This window comes from Fukomys damarensis, unplaced genomic scaffold (assembly GCF_012274545.1).
Source record: "Fukomys damarensis isolate Sample0158 unplaced genomic scaffold, DMR_v1.0_HiC HiC_scaffold_15, whole genome shotgun sequence".
NCBI classification, from domain to species: domain Eukaryota; kingdom Metazoa; phylum Chordata; class Mammalia; order Rodentia; family Bathyergidae; genus Fukomys; species Fukomys damarensis.
In genome coordinates this window covers 4,481,669-4,499,066 of record NW_022900927.1, presented here as the reverse complement: position 1 = coordinate 4,499,066, position 17,398 = coordinate 4,481,669, and the positions used below count along the sequence as shown (strand labels likewise).

The 17,398-nt window shown below is 53.2% G+C and overlaps 1 protein-coding gene across 2 annotated transcripts in view; it reads right to left on the bottom strand.

Moving 5' to 3' along the window:
- The window catches only part of Faim2 (Fas apoptotic inhibitory molecule 2), a 32,547-nt gene extending 20,326 nt beyond the window's left edge, over nt 1-12,221 (bottom strand). The window contains exons 1-5 of one of the 2 annotated variants that reach the window (XM_010623646.2): nt 11,940-12,221; nt 9,200-9,395; nt 6,122-6,225; nt 5,693-5,757; nt 5,131-5,184 (exon numbers count right to left, since the gene is read on the bottom strand). In XM_010623646.2, the coding sequence (XP_010621948.1) occupies nt 5,131-5,184; nt 5,693-5,757; nt 6,122-6,225; nt 9,200-9,395; nt 11,940-11,954 (434 nt within the window). In that variant the 5' untranslated portion in view covers nt 11,955-12,221. Of the gene's footprint in view, nt 1-5,130; nt 5,185-5,692; nt 5,758-6,121; nt 6,226-7,848; nt 8,126-9,199; nt 9,396-11,939 lie in introns of those variants that run through there. The other variant, XM_010623647.3, reaches the window with a different exon arrangement.
- Nucleotides 12,222-17,398: the final 5,177 nt, after the last annotated feature.

Here is a 17,398-nt window from a genome sequence, read left to right as displayed (position 1 = left end):
AGCGGTGGAGGCAGAGGCCCGTCCCGCTTTGGAGAGAAGGGCGAGGACCTGAGGAGGGGTGATGGGGGCAGTGCCTCCACCACGCAGGGTCTCACCGTGGCATGGCCAGCCCTTCCTCATCTCTTCCTCCGTCCTCTCACCTACCCTCCACGGCAGCGATTCTGAACTTCCTCCTCCTCCTCCTCCTCTCCAGACCTCCCTCTGCAGCAGGATCTTCCTGATAAGTCCCAGCAAGATCTAAGACAATGAGCTGGGGCGCCCTGGGCTCCCTGTCTGCCACCTGCAAACCTCACGGGCAGGCGCTATGGACTCCCCTGTCTCTCCTTCCACCCAGCCTGGGTTCTGGTCTCATCCCCTTGATCACCTTTAATCTTCCTGTTGGTCTCACTCCTCCCACAGAAACCTCCTCAGCCATTCTCCATCTTCATCCAACATCTTCTCCAGGGCTAGCTATGGCCAATCTATCCGCTCTTTCAACCAAGCTTTGCGAACACACAGTCTCCACCGAGGGTGCTCTTTTCTCCATCTCCCCAAACCTGCAAACCCTGCCTCAACCTCACTTAGGAGAGCTGGCTTTGCCACATCAGGGTGACCCCATTAAGTGCAGATGACACTTCTCAACATCTGATCGCTCTTCTTTCCCCCTGGGTTCCACAAAGACTTACTTCTGGATCTCCTTCTTCCCCGGGCACTCCTTTCTGCACGGGGGAGTCTCTGAATACGACTGGCCCCTTGGACAGGGGCCTTCTCCCTTCACACTCCCCCTGGGCAGGCTCATTTATGCACAGGAGTCACACCCACATTTCATATCTATGGTTTCCTTCTCAACCCCAGACTGCAGCATCCAGCTGCCTACAGAAACATGTCGAACTCAGCTCTCCATCCTTTCGGCTCCTCCTTCTGCATCTCTGCCACCGTGCACCCACTCAGTCACCTCCCAGAAGCCTCAGCATCATCAATGACTCCCACCCTGCCACACCCAATTAATCACCTGGATCCGCCTACCCGGGCAGCTTTCCGAGCTGCGCTCTTCCTTTCAGCCCCACCAACGCCCTTCGAGGTCTGGCTGCCTCTTTTCTCTCTGGCTGGTCTGAGGCAGGAGTCCATCTGGTCCTCCTGCCTCCAGCCTTGTCTTCTCCCTCCCAAGCTACAGCCACGCCCAGACACCCAGAAATTCTCTCCTATACAGAATTTCCCAAGACCTGGTGATGCCAGCCTGCTCCAACCCTCGCACCTTTCCAGTCTGCTCTCACCACACTCTGCCCTCCCCTCTGCCTTTCCCACCACAATCTGCTCTGCACCCTCCCTACCTGCTTGCCCCACTTTGCTCCTGCTGGAAAACCGACCAGGAAAGATGTCTGGGGCTCTCTCTTCCAGATGGTTTCCTCCATGCACTCTGGGTGAACCTCACTCGGGCCTGCATTCCCACCGTATGGGCTCGTTTGCCTGACTTCCCATCCCACACAGAGGTAGCATCTGGGGTGAGGAGCAGCCTACAGTTTATTCATTTTGTATTTTCTTTTTCTTTCTTCCTTCCTTTTATTTTGTACCAAGGATCGAGCTTGGGACCTCGCACTTGTGAGGCAGGCGGCAGAACCACTGAGCTAAATCCCCGGCCCATTTTGTGTTTTCATCATGTAAGGTGAGGTACCTGGTAGGTGCTCTATTCATATTATTGGATGAAATGAAAAAGAAAAAGCAAACAAGCAAACAAAAAGTAAGCAACGAGAGGACCGACACAAGCCTATGAGATTCAGGACGGGGACCCCTCCATGTTAACCCTTTCTGGACAGGGTCTTGCAATGTAGTTCAGGCTGGCCTCAAACTCATGGCAATCCTGCCTCGGCCTCCTAAGGCATGCGTCACTACTCCTGGATCCCTTTCCAATGCTTCATGGTTCTCAGATATGTAGAGCTGCCGAAGGGTTCTGCTGGTAGCTGGGGCCAGGAGCCAGAGCTGCTGAGCATTGCACGAGTTGAGGAACATTCCAGCATCTGCTCTTTTGGTCTCACTTAAGTCAGGGCCAGTCACCTGAACAAAATGATAACAACGGTGCCCTCTCTATGTGTACACCTGGTGTGGGTCCTGTCACCTGACCAGACTGGAAGCTTCACAAGGACAGGGGCCTCCATCTCTGGTCTTCTAGTTTTCTCTCTGGTCCCTAGTTCCTCAAGACAAGGCATCCAGAGGAAGTCAGAGGGACAGGGACCCAGGACCCAGAGCCTATGGTGCAGCTTTGGAGAATGGTGCTGGCACTCACGTCCCAGGCCTGTCACTACCACTGTAATTTTGCATGAGTTACTTAATAACCAAGTCTCAGTTCCCTCCTTTGTAAAACAGGAATCGTGGTACAAACCCATTGGGCTGCTGGGAGCCGGATGAGAGAATGCAGGTGATGTACTCAGTTACCATGGGCTGGGCTTGGTGTGGGGCTCGGGCTCCTTTTCCATGGGAGCTGCTATTATTGTAATTAGAAGCTGGCTGACAGACAAGCTACCTCCACCCCAGCTCTGCCCCCTCCCCCACCCCAACTGTGGCTGTGCGGCAGACACCATGGCTCAGTGGGAGCAATCAGACAATAAGGTGACAACCCGCGGAGGGAGCCAGGAAGCCAACTGGGGCCTTGAGAAAGCTGGAGCTGGGTGGGGGCAGGAAGGCTGGCATCTTAGGGACAGGGAATGAGTTAGAGGAGGGTGAGAGAACAGCTGACTTACACCTCAGAGCTGGAGCCCCAAGGCCTAGGATGACCTGCTCAGGTGTCAGGGCAGGGAATAAGGCTCAAGGGAAGGTCAATGACCAAACCCAATGCCCTTCCCCAACTTGTCCTGCTCAGGACCCAAGTGACACCCGTGGGCAGCAGAACAGAGGGCTTTTGCCACCAGAAGGACCTTAGTTGTATCCTGGCTGTATTGCTCAGGAAGCGATAACTTCTCAGTCTCAATTTCCTCATCTGTGGGATGAGGATAATAATAGTACCCACTTGGCAGCATTGCTGAAAGGACCACTGAAAAATATATGTCAACTTGGCTCAATAATAGCAATGAGAATAAACTCAATGAAAAAAAACAGAAAAAAAGCAGTTTTATTCTCATTGCTATTATTGTCTTTCTAAAAGAAAGAAACAGGTGGAAACTCTTTGGGAGCATTTGGTGGTTTGGAGGAGGTGAGATTCATGTGGACCCAGAGCGAAACAGACTCAGGCAGGATAGGGAGAGTGGAGGAGTAAACACAGCACAGGGCAAAAACCTAGGCAGACTTTCCGGAGGAAAAGGCCAGCATCTAAAGTACGTAGCCCACACCTAGTTCTGACTTTTCTCCACATGCACCTATCCTGAAGGCGCACAGCACAACTCACATTTTGTTTTCAGCCTGGAGCCGGTGAGGAGATGGGTTCCAAATCTCCCCATTCAGAGCCAGATTCTCCCAGCCTCCCTGCCTCCTGCAGCACACACAATAGAATGTGCTCTGCCCCACTTCTGGACTGTCCCCCTCAACCATCTGCTTGAGGCATGGAATCCCACAGACCCTCACAAAGAAGGCCCTCTCTGGGCCTATGGACTCTATCCCCGAGTTCTCAGGGGGCCTGAGGCTGCCAGGCAGTGGTGACGTGCTGGGAGCCATGTCAACCCGTCAGTGGCCTGGCCAGGGTGGTAGTCCCTGGGGCCTCATTAGCTTTATCATACAGTGCCACCTAGCTCCCCAAGACACGTGCCTCTGCCAGGTCTGCAGACAGGGCCTCTGTGCCACGCCTGGGTATGCACCTCTCTTTCCCTGAACCCCAGCTTGAAGAGGCAGCTCTGTTCCTCCAATGAGCCCCAGAGGCCAGGATGAGTCTCCTTACTGTCAGCATTTGGCTGGCTTATGCTCTCTCTGGGCCCAACTCTGAGCACTCTGGGCTCAGGGTAGTCCCCAGAGGCTTTGGGCTAAGTCCAGTCTCCACCAGATCCTTATCCAGCAGCCCGCCTGGAACAGCCACAGGGTGCGGGCTCCTCAGCTGGTGGTCAGAGCTCTGCCATCTATGCTCTGAGACATCTTTCCAGCCCTCTGTTGGTCCCTTTCCTAGTTTATCAAATGGATCACATGCATTCTCACTCCTGCACTTTTGCTTATAGCCATTTCTCTGCTGGCAGTGATGTCCCCAGTCTTTTTGGCCCATCCTTTGAGGTACACCCCTTTGTGGGCTGAGTGCCCTGTGCCTGAGCTCACACCTTCCCCTCCCCTGAATGCTGCATCTTTGATTACTGCCCACTCCCTTTCCCTAAAGAGGCTGACTCCCCAGGAGCGCCAGTATAGTGTTGAGCTAGCAGTGGGTCTTGAGGGAGCCTACAGGAAGATCATTTCATCTCTGAGCCCCAGAGTGGTTCTGGCCTGGAATTATCCAGAATTACTCCTTAGTTCCCCAGACAGGAGGATGAGAATCACCTACATATAACTTCACACCTCTTCTCCCAAGTTGCCTTCCTTAGTCCCTCGTGTTAGGACCAGACAGAACCAAGTGGCTTGAGGCTGAAGGGAGACTGCCAAGCAGAGGGATTAAGAGCACAAGCCTTAACTTGAATCCTGGGTTTGAATCCCAGTTGCTCCACTGACAGGCTGTGTGACCTTGGGCAAATTACTCAAGTTCTCAGAGCCTTAGTTTTGTGAAGTAACCATGGCAGTAGATTTGGGGATCCAGTGCAACACTGTCTATCAAGCACAAAGAATAATGCCCAGCCCTTATGAGGCACTCTTTAAGTGGTAGCTATTATGATTAATACTTTCGTAAGCATTAATAATAATGGTGTTAATAAGAGTAGCAATATTATCATTAGTGTAGGTCAAACTGTTCCAGACCCCTCCCCTTTAGAGCCAAGGCACAAGGTCTCTCCAGCCGTGGCATCAGCCTGCCCCTCCCAACTTGTGTAGGAGCCAGAACCTACTTCCATCTCCCATCTATGCCATCAGATAGTCACAGCCCAGAAAGGCTCTTGCTCTGCTCTGAAGCCAGCAGAACAGGGCAGGGCTGGGGATCTGTGAGGTCAGTCCCCATGGGGTGTGGGGAAGCCCTGGCTTTGGCTCCGACAGTGGAACAGAGACTTCCTCTGCCCGCCACTGGGCTTCCTCTGGGATGTAAGGGTGGGGTATACTCACTAGGATGCCCAGTACCAGCCTGGGTTGGCCTGGACATAGTCCTTCACAGGGTCACTGCAGAGAAGGCAGAGACAGAGAGTCAGAATTTACCCTAGGTCTCTATTTCTTATTCAACATCTGTATCTACCCAGCACAGTTCGCAGGATTTATAAGGGAGGAGGGTTGCACCCCCCGAAGGCTCTGGGAGGTCTAGCTCCAGTCCCAGGCTGAGACCTGAGGTGGCCTGGGGATATGGCTGGTAGACAAGCTTATATGACTTTTTACCTTACGCTTGCCAGGTAGGTGTGGCACCACTGAGCTAAATCCCCAGCCCCTTGGTAGATTAGAAAGCAAAGACAGGCCCAGAGGACAGCAGGGTCCACCCTACCCTGAATGGGGACTCCTCACACTCTCAGTCTTCCAGAATGCTGGAAGTGCCCCACCATGCCCAGCATCACCCCCAGCCTGCATTATGCGCTCTTAGGGTTCTTCTCCAGAACAAGGAGAAGTGCTCCTCCCCGTCTTTCCAGGGGACCCGGCTATGGCCAACCCTGGAAGGTGCCAGTGTGTATCACCAACTCACCAGAAGGTAAAGAGAGCCACGACACCCAAGGTCACCAGCAGCTGGATCAGCAGGATGGTATAGACCTGGTAAGAGAGACCAGGTAGGCTCAGTCTCCCAGCAGGGCTCGGTGAGATCCCAGCTCCCAGTAACTCATTCAAATCTTCAGACCTGCTTCCTGGGTGCTCCTCCCTCCTTAAGGAGCAATGGAAATAACCCAGGACGAATGGAAAGCAAGGGGGGTCCCAGAGACAGAGCCACAGGAGTGGCAGCCACATGGTAACCAGAGGAGAGTGCGCTGGGCCCTAGTGAAACCTATGCAACACTTTCCCATAGGGTCACCAGAGAAGGGGACAACAGCTTCTGTAGGCAGAGGCAAGATATGGGGATTTTTGAAGGGCTTCTCTACCAAGCTCCCAGAGTCCTGGAGAGTCAGGGAGAGGCAATTACCTTTCTGATGAAAACCCGGCGAACTTTCTGGTCATCCCAACTGTAGGTGGTGAAAAGCTCATGGTGTCCGGTGGGGAAACCATTGTCATAGCCGGAGCTGCTGCCTGGGTGGGCAGGTGGAAGGTGTGAGGGCTCCTCATGCAGAGAAATATGCCTCGAGGCCACCTGCTCAGAGCTGCCTTTTGGTCAAGCTGACTCTCTGACCCACTGAAGTCTTTCTCTCTGGCCCCGTTATAAAATACCCCAGACTCCCCCTAGAACTCTCTCCCTGGTTGCTTCTTGCTTTTTCTGCTCTGGGTCCTGGGAATGAACTGTCATGTTCCTTCCCTTTTCCTCTACCATGGCTGGAGCTCTTGGAAGTCAAATGTGGCTCTTCCATCTTGTGTCCCCATCCCTCTCCCTGAACACTCTGGCTCCCTTGTGGCTAACGATCGGGAAAGGACAGCCATTCTCTAGGTCACTTAGTCCATCCCAGAGTCAAAATCCTGACCCCTGCTTTCTCTGAGGCCCTCGAGGTGGAGACTGACGGCATGTGCCAGACCTGTGGGTCCTAGAGCTGGAAATCAGGGTCAGGTAGGAACCTGGAGGGAAAACAGAGCCAGGGCAAGAGTGGGAAGTGGGGTGGGGATGAAGGTTTGGAGCCTGGTCCCAGAACTCAGACTTCTGGAAGATTATGGACTCCACACACAGATCCCACAAACAGGGGGATCCGTCCTCCAGGGCTAAAGTGGTGTGAACAGGCTTCTCTGATCCCAGGAATGGGATTCCCATCTCATAGGGACCAAATTAGACACAAATGAAAGCCTCTGTGCTCTGTTACTGCTGAGGACCACACTATCACCTCCTCTCCCAAAATTTTCAGGGCCATCCCCAAGTCCTCAGGTGTGTCCACTCTGTTCCACTCCACTCTCCCCACCAGGCCTTCACAATGCCCCCCACCTCCCATCAACAGCCTCTGTTCTGGTCCTCAGAGCTGACCACCCTGCTGTGCTTTGAGCTCTTCAATGGTTCCCTATTGCCCATCGCTCAAGATCAAGTCCCTTAAAGCCTCCACAACCTCTGTGAACGGAGTCTTCCAAGGGCCCTGCACATTCCTCCCTCCCACTGTTCTCGGCCCGTGTGCATTTCTTCAGCCACGTGCTCTCTTGCCTCAGAACCCCTGAACATCCTGTTCTTTCGGCCTTGAGCACTCGTTTCTCTGCCTCCTCACCAGACTAACTCATGGCATCCATCAAGACTCAGGGTGGGCACCCCTGACTCCAAGAAGCTCTCCCTGCCTCGCCGGGGCTTAGGTGAGCTGCCCAGGCCTCTAACACTGCATTTGTATCACTGTGTGGTAGAGGTCCACTCACTGTCCACACGGTCAGCCTGTGAGGACAGTGATCTGCGCAGGTCTCTGTAGCCCCTGAAATGAGCTCAGAGCCAGACACTGCCTGGCACACACTTACAAATGTCTGTTACATGCTGACTAAAAGGCGCGGTCTTCCTGCCTCAACAATTCCTTGGAAAACATTCCTTGAAGAAAAGTAGCCCATCCTGGCAAAGGACGTGTGAGAAATGAGAGGGGTCCTGGGCGCTTGAGACATCTGCCGTCTGTGCTTTACTTCTCCCTGCATTTCTGCCTACTCCCCCGCTAACTCCATTGGCCAGGCCACAGTGAGGGAGAGGAGGAGGGGAGCAGTCCCACAGATGTTAGGCAGTGAGAAGGGGTCCCACGAACACCAGACCTGCAGGAACCTTCCAATAGTTTACACTGGGTTGATTGTTCCAGGCTTTAGGCTGAGGACGAGTGGGTTTGTGGTAGGAGGTGTGGACCATAGTGACCACTCCCTGTGAACAGGGGATATGTCTGGGCCATTGTCCCTGGGATCCCTTCTAGAATTCTGCAGGCAGCGGCAAAGTGGGGGAGGGGAGGAGCCGCTGAGGCACAGGGAAAGGGGCTGAACAGAATTTAAGAGGGCCCCTTCATTTTTGGTTTGGTTTTTTGAGATAGGGTCTCTCTATGTAATTTAGGCTGACCTTGAACTCCCAGCCTCAGCCTCCTGAGTGCTGGGCTTACAATGGTGTGCTTCAGCACCCAGCTAAGAGAGACCCTTCTTACAGCCTGGGGGAAGCTTTGCCACCCAGCCCCGAGGCAAAGCTCCTACAGGCTGCTAAGCCCAGAAGTGGATCTCACACTGGCTGGATCCTTGATGGCCGGGGCTGGCATCTACCTATGAGCTCCCTGCCTGTGAGCTGTGCCAGGCTACCAGAGAAATGATGTTGAGGGTGGTTCCCACAGCTTTCTCACATCATGCCCTCCTCCCCACAACGAAGGCTGGGGAAGGGCGGGGGACAAGGAGCGTGATTGGTAAGGTGGATCCCCAGATCCCTAGCCTCCAACAGCTCTGAGGCCTCCACAACGACCTGTCCCTGCTTTTGTTTCAGAGTAGTACAATGTGTAGTGTGTAAAAGCTTCACCCTCCTCCATAGGGCATGGAGTCCGGCCAAGGTTACGGCCAGCTGCAGCCTTACTCTGCCCTTTTCTGATCACTCTGATCTCTCTCTGTGCCTCTGGGTCTCTCTCTTCCAGGAGGGCCTTTCTAGACTGGATCTTGGTTTTTGTCCCCCAACTGTCTCCTCTACTTGTCCTACCCTGGTGATTTGGGGGGAAAAAAGCCCCTCTTCCCTATCTGAAAGCTCCTTGACTACAGACATCTCATATGGAGTCATCTCTGACTTAAACTTAGAACCATCCTCCAAATCTTAATCTTTCAGCAGCATGGCTTTGTACAACAACCACATAGCACATCTTGTATTTGGGAAGCTCCTTTCATTTTCTTTCTTTCTTTCTTTTTTTTTTTTTTTTTTTTTTTTGTGAGACAGGGTCTCAATATAGTTGAGACTGACCTAGAACTCACTACGGAGCCCAGGCTGGTCTCGAACTCACAGCGATCCTCCTGCCTCAGCCTCCTGAGTGCTGGGATTACAGGCATACGCCACCATGCCCGGCACTGGGCAGCTTCTTTCTATTGAGGCTTTTCATTGGAGCCCACAATTCTCCCTGAAGCCCCAGGCCCCAGGAGCTGAGAGACTTACTGGGGTCTACATAGGCCCAGCTGGGGTGGAGAGGCATAGTTGTGGGGACTGGGGGGAAGGCTCCTGCCTTTAACCCCTCCCCAGAGGTGGCTTCCTCATAGGAGGGTGGGGCTGAGGGCACTGCTGGAGTCTCCTTCTTCTCAGCATTTGCCTGCTGCTGCCCCTCAGTCCCGGGGGCCTTGTTAGCCACGGAGAGCTGTGGAATAGAGGAAGAGAAAAAGACAGTCACCAGGGAAGGAGAGCCTTCCAACCCCTCCTGGCCAGCCCCTCAATTCCTGGAAACTTCTGGGTATGTTTTTGCACAGGACGAGCAGGAGTGTGAACAAGAATGGGCATGACTACCAAGCACTCAGGAGGCTGAGGCAGGAGGATTGCAAGTTTGAGGCCAGCCTGGGTTACAAAGTGAGAACTATCTCAAAAACAAGTGTGGTGGGGGCAAGCATGTAATCTCAGCACTCGGGGGAGCCTAAGGCAGGAAGATAGGAAGTTCAAGCCCCACCTGGGGAGTTAGTGACTTATTGAGACCCTGTTTCAAAATAAAAAGGGCTAGAGATGTAGCTCAGGGCACAGGCCCTGGGTTCAATCCCCCCAGTGCTGCAAAACAAAAAATAAAATAATTAAAAACAAAAAGCTCCCTGTTTTTATTGAGAGCAGAACTGAGCTCCAGGAGAGTCAGGCTGGCCAGGGGCATACAGTGGAGCTGGGATAAGAACAGAGAAAGGAGATGATTCTTAGGAGTGTCCACCATTAGTGATCACTGGCCATGTGGCAGGGCCTGGGTTACTATGGTCCCAGTATTTCACTAGAGTCCAAAGAAGGGCCTGGCTAGTAGGCTTTATATCTCTGTTTTACAATGAGGGAATTAAAGATTAGAGAGGAGTAATGACTCATCTGAGGTCACAGGGCCATACATGGGCCCCACCGGGGCTAAGAGCCTAGGATGGAGAGAGATGGGCAACAGAAAGCGAGAAGAGCAAGAAAAGGGACTGCAGGGTAGAGGGGAGGCAGGAGGTGCCCCTCTAAGACTCTATTCCGGCCTGCTCCATAGGAACTTCAGCCTCTCCCCCAAACTGGGATAGCATCGTAAAATGTGACTGCGGAAGTGACCTCAGAAGGTATCTAGCTTGGTCCCTTTCTATGTTTCACAGGTGAGGAAATTGCAGCCCAGAGGGTGATGTAGGTTGAGAACTCACTTCTGGTTATACTCAGAGATGCCTCTATCCTGTCTCGCACACGTATACCTTTGGCGGGAAGATGTGTGAGTTGGAGGTCTGAATGATGAAGCCAGCAAAGGAGAGTGGCATGGAGGGAGTGTGTGAAATCAGAGACAGAAATAAAAGGACAAGACTCAGAAAGTGGCATTTAAGTCTGGCTCCAAAACGCCCAGCAGCCGCAGAGCTGCTGAGGGGGCTGCAGGACTCCTGTGCAGGCATTGGCTCAGGCTGTCCAGAGAGGGTGAGCACTGAAGACTTCTGCTTCCGACCAGGCCCATGGACCACTGGACTGGAGTCCTGTCCATCCCCCAGAAAGCCTGTGGGGGTGAGGGGCCAATAGGGCAGGGGAGATGTACACCCCAGGACAGCAACAGGGGCCAGCGCACTTATTGGTGGGGAGTGGTGAAGGGCGGAAGGGAGGCTCAGGCAATGGTGGTGTGGTCGTGGGGCCCTTCATCTGCACTTCACTCAACACCCCCAGGCCTGGTGGAATGTGTCACCTCCACTCCCGACCCCCTTCTCAACACAGGCCAGAGGAAAACTCAGCTCAGCTCCAACCTGCCATGAAGACCTCCAGAGCCTTTTGGGCCCTACCCCAGCTCCCAGACACATCTGGCATTCCCAATGGACTGTTGGCCAATGGCAGGAAGTGGTAGCACCCAATGACATCATTGTGAAGCCCAAAGAGCTTAAAAATGGAGAGGAAGGTCTGAGGGCCCAGCAGGGATGTCATTGGCGCTGATACCTGTCTCAGAGGGAAGGAGGGGTGTGTGGGGGAGGGCCTTCTCCTGTCTTTTCTGCCCAACCCTTAATACTCCCCAAAGAGGGCCAGAGGACCCTTCTTCTTTGCCCTGGGCCCTAGTGGTTGTGTAATTCCACAGGCTGTTGATGTTACATAATCCTGCTGGGTCAGCCAAGTCTCTCTACACCCCCCCCTTCAATTATGCCTAAAACTGGAGAGAGAGAGAGAGAGAGAGAGAGAGAGAGAGAGAGAGAGAATAAATATATATGCTTTTATCCAGTTCCATGCCTTGTCAAAACCAAAACAAAAACCTGAGCATCCTGAACCGGGGTTGCCATAGTAACCCCGAAACACAGGGGATGTATTCAAATATTCAGATATGGACTGATGACAGGGAGCTGGGGTGGGGTGGTGTTCTGCGGAGGGTGTGAAGAATGACCACACAGCGGCTGGGTCTGGACTGGAGGGACGCTCACGGGTATTGCCCTGCAAGCTTACCCTGGCACATACGTACATACACACACACACATACAATCACACTGCACATCCAGACTGGCACCCTTTTGAGGGTCTGGGCACCTGGAAAGTCTTGTGGTGCCAAAGCATGGGTGGAAGGGAGAGAGGGAAGGGGAGGAGAACCCGGGGCTGAGAGAGGCTCTGATCCTAAGACTTCAGCAAGGAACATAGAGGACCCTTGCACTAGAGCCCGGGGAGGATGCTTAGAGCGAGTCAGAGAGGGAGCCCAGAGGATGCAGGATGGTGCAGGCAGGGGAGATGCTGGTACCTTTCCCTGGGTCATTTTGCCGGTCTCTCGGAGAAGGGGTCCCTGAGGCAGGGGCGGCCGCTTGGGTCACCGCAGCCTGCCTGCGTCTCTTCCTTCCTCCGCGTGGGTTCTAGCAACATCCACCGCAGCCGGGACAGGCGGACCGGAGCGTACCATCCGCGCGCAGGGGGAGCAGGCCGCGCTGGCCAGAGGATGCGGAGGAGAAGGAGAAGGAGGAGGAGGAGAAGGAGGCTGCGCTTTAGGAAGCCCAGGAGGGAGGCGCGCACCGCTCCCTCCTCGGCGCCCCCTCCCGGTCCCTTCACCCCTCCTCAGGGGCTGGGCTCAGAGGTGCGGGGCGGCTCAAGTGGATGGGTCCGCAGGGGAGGGAGGAGGCACGGGACTCCGCGACACCCGACCAGCTGATGCTGCTGCCGCCTGCCCGTAACCAGAACTGGGTGTCGGGGCCTCTTCTCACCACCATCTTGGCAAGCTACCCGCACACCTCTGCCTCGGTCCCCCTCCACGTTTGAACGCGGTCTTCATTTTTGTCTCCAACCCTAGTTTGCCTCTTTTCCTCTCTGTTTCATCATCCACGGCAGAATGGGAAATTTCTGGATGTCCTGTCTGCCCGGCTGCTTCTGACAGGGCCCTTGGGCCCTATGGGTCTCGGGCAAGGCAGGTACCAGGTCTCCCTCCTTCAGCTTTTCTCACCTGTGAAATGGGAGCAGTAAGTCCCATTGTCCCTTGTTTCACAGAGAAATGACTTGGGGAGGATAGTTTCCTTCTTTTGCAACCCCGTTGGGACATTTAACTCAGAAAGACTCCAGGTTTTCTGGAGACACCTCTAGTTCTATCTCAGCCTCTCCATGGCTACTCTCCCCACTCAGTCTCCAGCCCCCCAACTCCACCCCCACCCCCTGGCCCAGTACACCTTCTTCCCCAGTGCTGTTCTCGGGACTCTGCCATTACCAGGCCCCAGTTTCTTCAGCTGCTGCAGTGTCACCATGAGGTTTGCCATCTCACAACTGGGCTCCAGTCCCAGTTTAGTCTTCTATTGGCTGTGTGACCTTGGGAAAGTTTCTTAATCTCTCTGAGCTGTAGCATCTCTTATGAAAAGGAGGCTAAAAGTACGTCTCAGTCTTCCCAGGTTGACTGTAAAACCACACAGGCTACAGTGGCAAAAGCAACTCGAAGAGGGCCAAGTGGTGCTGCCGCCTGTCTTGCAAGTGCAACGTCCTGAGTTTGATCCCCAGTACAAAAAAAAAAAAAAAAAAAAAAAGCGCCCTGAAGACCAGTAAGCGCTGCCAGGGCCTGCGTTGATATCATTAACTGAGGAATCTCCTACTGCAGGCTTGGGCTATACCAGCGTGAGGTCTTCGAGTGCAGACTAAAAGCAAGGGCCTGACCTTCCTAGAGCGGAATGAGAAACCCAGACCTGGGCCATGCACATGCACTTTCCACTTCCGGGTCATCCTCCAGCTAGCCCCACCTACAGACCAGCGGGAGAGCCAGGAAATGAATGAGCGAGGAGCTATGGAAGTTTCCCACTCTTCTTGCTTTCCTCCCCGCTTTCCATAACCCATTCTCATGGCACATTTAAACCTGGGTCTCTCTGGCCAGATGTATCCTCAGGCCCAGCATGCCAAGCCCTTCCTCCAGCGAGCTGTCTCAGCCCACGGCACTGCTGCTTGAACTGTTCCGGGCTTGTCTGCCCTCTCCACCCACATCTGGGTTCCCAAGGTGTTTCCCTGCACCTGCTAGGTGCTTCAGGTACCACCTCCTCCAGGAAGCCTCCTTGCTTGCCCCTGAGTTGAGGTTTAGATGCCCCTGTCCTGTAGTTTCAGAGCACCCTGACGTGGCGCCTTTTACATAGTACTGTGGAATGTTTGTCTCCACGTCAGACTCTAAGGATCCTGTTGATGCAGTTTTTGTGTTGGCAGCACTGAGTACAGTGCCAGGCACACAGAACACACTCAATAAATTGTGGCTATTAATATTTCCCGGGGGTGTGGCATTATAGGGAGCCTGACTTTGTGTAGGCTTTCACATTTTCATGTTTGTGAATCCCACCTGCTGCTCCCCATCCCCCATTCCTTGGCTGTAGCCATGCACACCTCTTGGCTGCTCCTTTCTTGGTTCAGGGCTTTTGCACTGGCTTTGTCTTGGAACACTGCATGGCTCACTTCCTCACTGTCTTCACTGCCCTGTGCAGACATGGTCTTAAGGAGGAGAACCTCTTCCTCTAGGACACAGTGGCAAAGCCACCGACATGACCCTGCCTAGCAACCCAATAACTGCTTTCTCCTCTTGGAGTTTTATTTTCCTAATAGCAGTTGTCACCTCTGACTTTTTGTTGAGTTCTCTCTGGTTTTTCTTTCCTCTATCTCCACCTCCCACCAGACTATCAGCTGTATGAGGAGGTAATTATGGGGTGTTTGTCATCAGTCTGTATCTGTTCCTGGCACAGCTCTAGTATGTTAATAAATGTTTGGTACATTAGTAAAGTGCATTATGCAAAATCCTTATATTCCTCAGACACTTGGACATCGTCAGCGCAAGTGACACTGACAAGCTGGAATACTGTGGAACATTCATCTGGCGTCTGGAGATGGGTAATCTGGTGAAGTGGTCATGGCACAGGCCACAGAGGCAGATCCTAGCTCCTCTGCTTGAAAGCTGTATGATAAGTGAATTCCCTTCACAAAGCCTCAGTTCTATCACCCATAAAATGGAGGGTAGTGATGGCGCCAACTCCAAAGGCCTATAGTGAGGATTGCATGGTAATATATACACAGTGCTTTATGCAGTGCCCAACACAGTGAGCTCTGGGTGTTAGCTATTAAGCGTTAGCCTTAAGGGTTCCACAGATGTTGTTTGGGACAATTAGTTTCCACCCTCATCAAGCGGCTGAGTTCCACAGTTATTCAGGTGATCATTTATTCATTTATTCACCATTCTTGTCCTGCGTCTCTTCGTGGCATACTGTGGCAGGAGCTTTGGTGATTAAAGGGAATCAAGGTGCAGCCTTTCTTCAAGGAGGACAGTCCACTCAGGCTCTGCCCCTGCCCTTCACTGGGCAGGAAGGGGGTGGGCAGTGCTGGGGGTGTGAGGATAAGTAGAGGAATGAGTGCCTTCTGGGAGCTGAGAGTGGTGAAGTGCTCTACAGAACTGGGAAGTTGTGGGGTCTCATCCTTGAGCCTCCAACCTGGAGATGGGCTTTATTCTATTTGCGTGATGTTGGGATGTAGCAGGAATTTTGAATGTTTTTTGAGCAGAGTGATGACATGACATGAAACAGCCGTCGTAATTTTTGTGATTATAGCTTCTTCTTAAATAAGGAAGGAAGAAGTTTTCCTCTGTCAGCAGCATGTGGGAGGAGTTGAAAGGAGAGACTGAAGGTGCAAGGAGGGAAGCCTGCAGATTTTCCGATAGCTCCTGTGTCAGAGGCTCACAGTTTAGGCTCTGGAGCTGCTTACCTGGGCCCAAGTCTGGGCCTGCGACAAGGCACTTAACTTTTCTGTGGCTCAGTTTCCTCATCTGTACACCAAAGGTTATGAGAAGTAAGGAAATTAGGATTTGTACAGTACTTTGACTCAGATATCTAACAAATGCTCTGAGTGACTCCATGGCCGAAAAGATAGAGAAAAGCAGACATCTTGGGCCAAGATTGACTGGATTTGGGAAGAGCTGGGAGGAAAGTCAGAAGGGCCAGAGGTTTGGAAGTTGAGATCCTGTGAGACTGGTGTCATTTTAAAAGGGTGGAGGAACCTGTAATCCCAAATCCCAGCTACCTCTGAGACTGACACATAGGTGTTGTAAGTTCGAGGCCAGCTGGGGCAACTTAGTGAGACTTTGTCTCAAAACAGTGTGTGTGTGTGGTGGGGAGCTGTTGTGTTCTTGTGGGCGAGGCTCAGTTCAGGGTGATGGGGGCATCCAGGTGGAGATATCAGTAGGTACTTCCTGGAGCCCAGGATAGTTCTAAGTAAGGCCTCCTCCTGCACAGCTCCAAGAAGTGCTACACACTGTGTTGGATAGGTGGGCAATGTGCCATACCTCCTCCTTTCCCAGAGCCTGCGGAGGACACACAACCAAGTTCTTTTCTCGCTCTGGAATCCGCCTTCACCATCGTCAACAACCAAACTCTTGTGGGCGAGGCTCAGTTCAGGGTGATGGGGGCATCCAGGTGGAGATATCAGTAGGTAGTAGACCAGTGCTTCCTGGAGCCCAGGATAGTTCTAAGTAAGGCCTCCTCCTGCACAGCCCCAAGAAGTGCTACACACTGTGTTGGATAGGTGGGCAATGTGCCATACCGCCTCCTTTCCCAGAGCCTGAGGAGGACACACAACCAAGTTCTTTTCTCGCTCTGGAATCCGCCTTCACCATCGTCAACAACCAAGTCAGGGTGTGAGTGAGGAGATGGAAGACCAAAAGTCAGTATTTTCAGGGCTTTCCTGGGTGCGGAGGAGTCATGGGTCCCAGCCATTTCCTCTCTCCTCCTTTCAGACCCGTACCGTGGAGGGCCATCCCACCTCTGGTTCCGCTTGAATTGCCAGCCAGCTCCATTTGGAGCTGATGCCAGGGAGGGAATTGTGCCAAAGGCGTGGACAGAGGCCACTTCTCATTTTACAGATGTGCAAGCGTAAGGCCAAAGACACAGGGTCATTAACCAGAGTTACAGGGTGTGCTGGGTGCTGAGCCCAGGTGAGAAGAACACTTTGGAGCCCAGCTCTGGGACCCAAGAGAGTTTCAGGGACTGTACTTAGGCTGAGGAAAGGGCAGGAGTTGGTTCTCAGACTTTAAGTGGCGCAACAATGCTATCCAGGTACCCCCCACCTGGGAACAGACCACACACCAAGACTGCACCACTCTCTGGCCCCTGCAGGTGAAGAGAAGATCAGTGGTGGGGAGGTTGAGGAGGGGTCAGTGCCCGGCTTGCTCACAGAAGGCAGGTTTCTTAGGGTGGGCCACAGAGGTGAGTGGTCCAGGTCAGCTCAAGCATCAGGCTAATTTGACTGACTACTCTCCTGGTTATACTTGCTTTGGCCGTAGTCCACAAAGCCTGTCATTCCCCCTGCCCCTGGGGCCCCTACCTCTCTGCTTTTCATACATGCTCTTCCTACCTGTCTCTGCCCTTGGCAGCTCTACAGCACAGAACTGACTGTCTCGTTCTGGTCAGCCATAGCCTGGTGGCCCAACCTCTTTTTGCTGGGATTTCCATTGCTGCTTTTCCACCCTCCTTACCCCCGGACACACTGTGACTCCCCAGTGTTATTTCCCAAACACAGGACACTAAGCCCAGACTTTGGCAAGCATCAGTGTTCTGAACCCTCTTCTTTGCCAGTGCAGGGATTGCTGTGGAAGGTGTAGAACTGTGTCCTCATCCCTCCACTTCCTTCCTGCCCCCCAGAGAGGACTTTGCTGGAAGCTGAGCACATGAAAGTGGTCTCCAGACTCCTCATGCCCAGCCCCATGTCCCACGT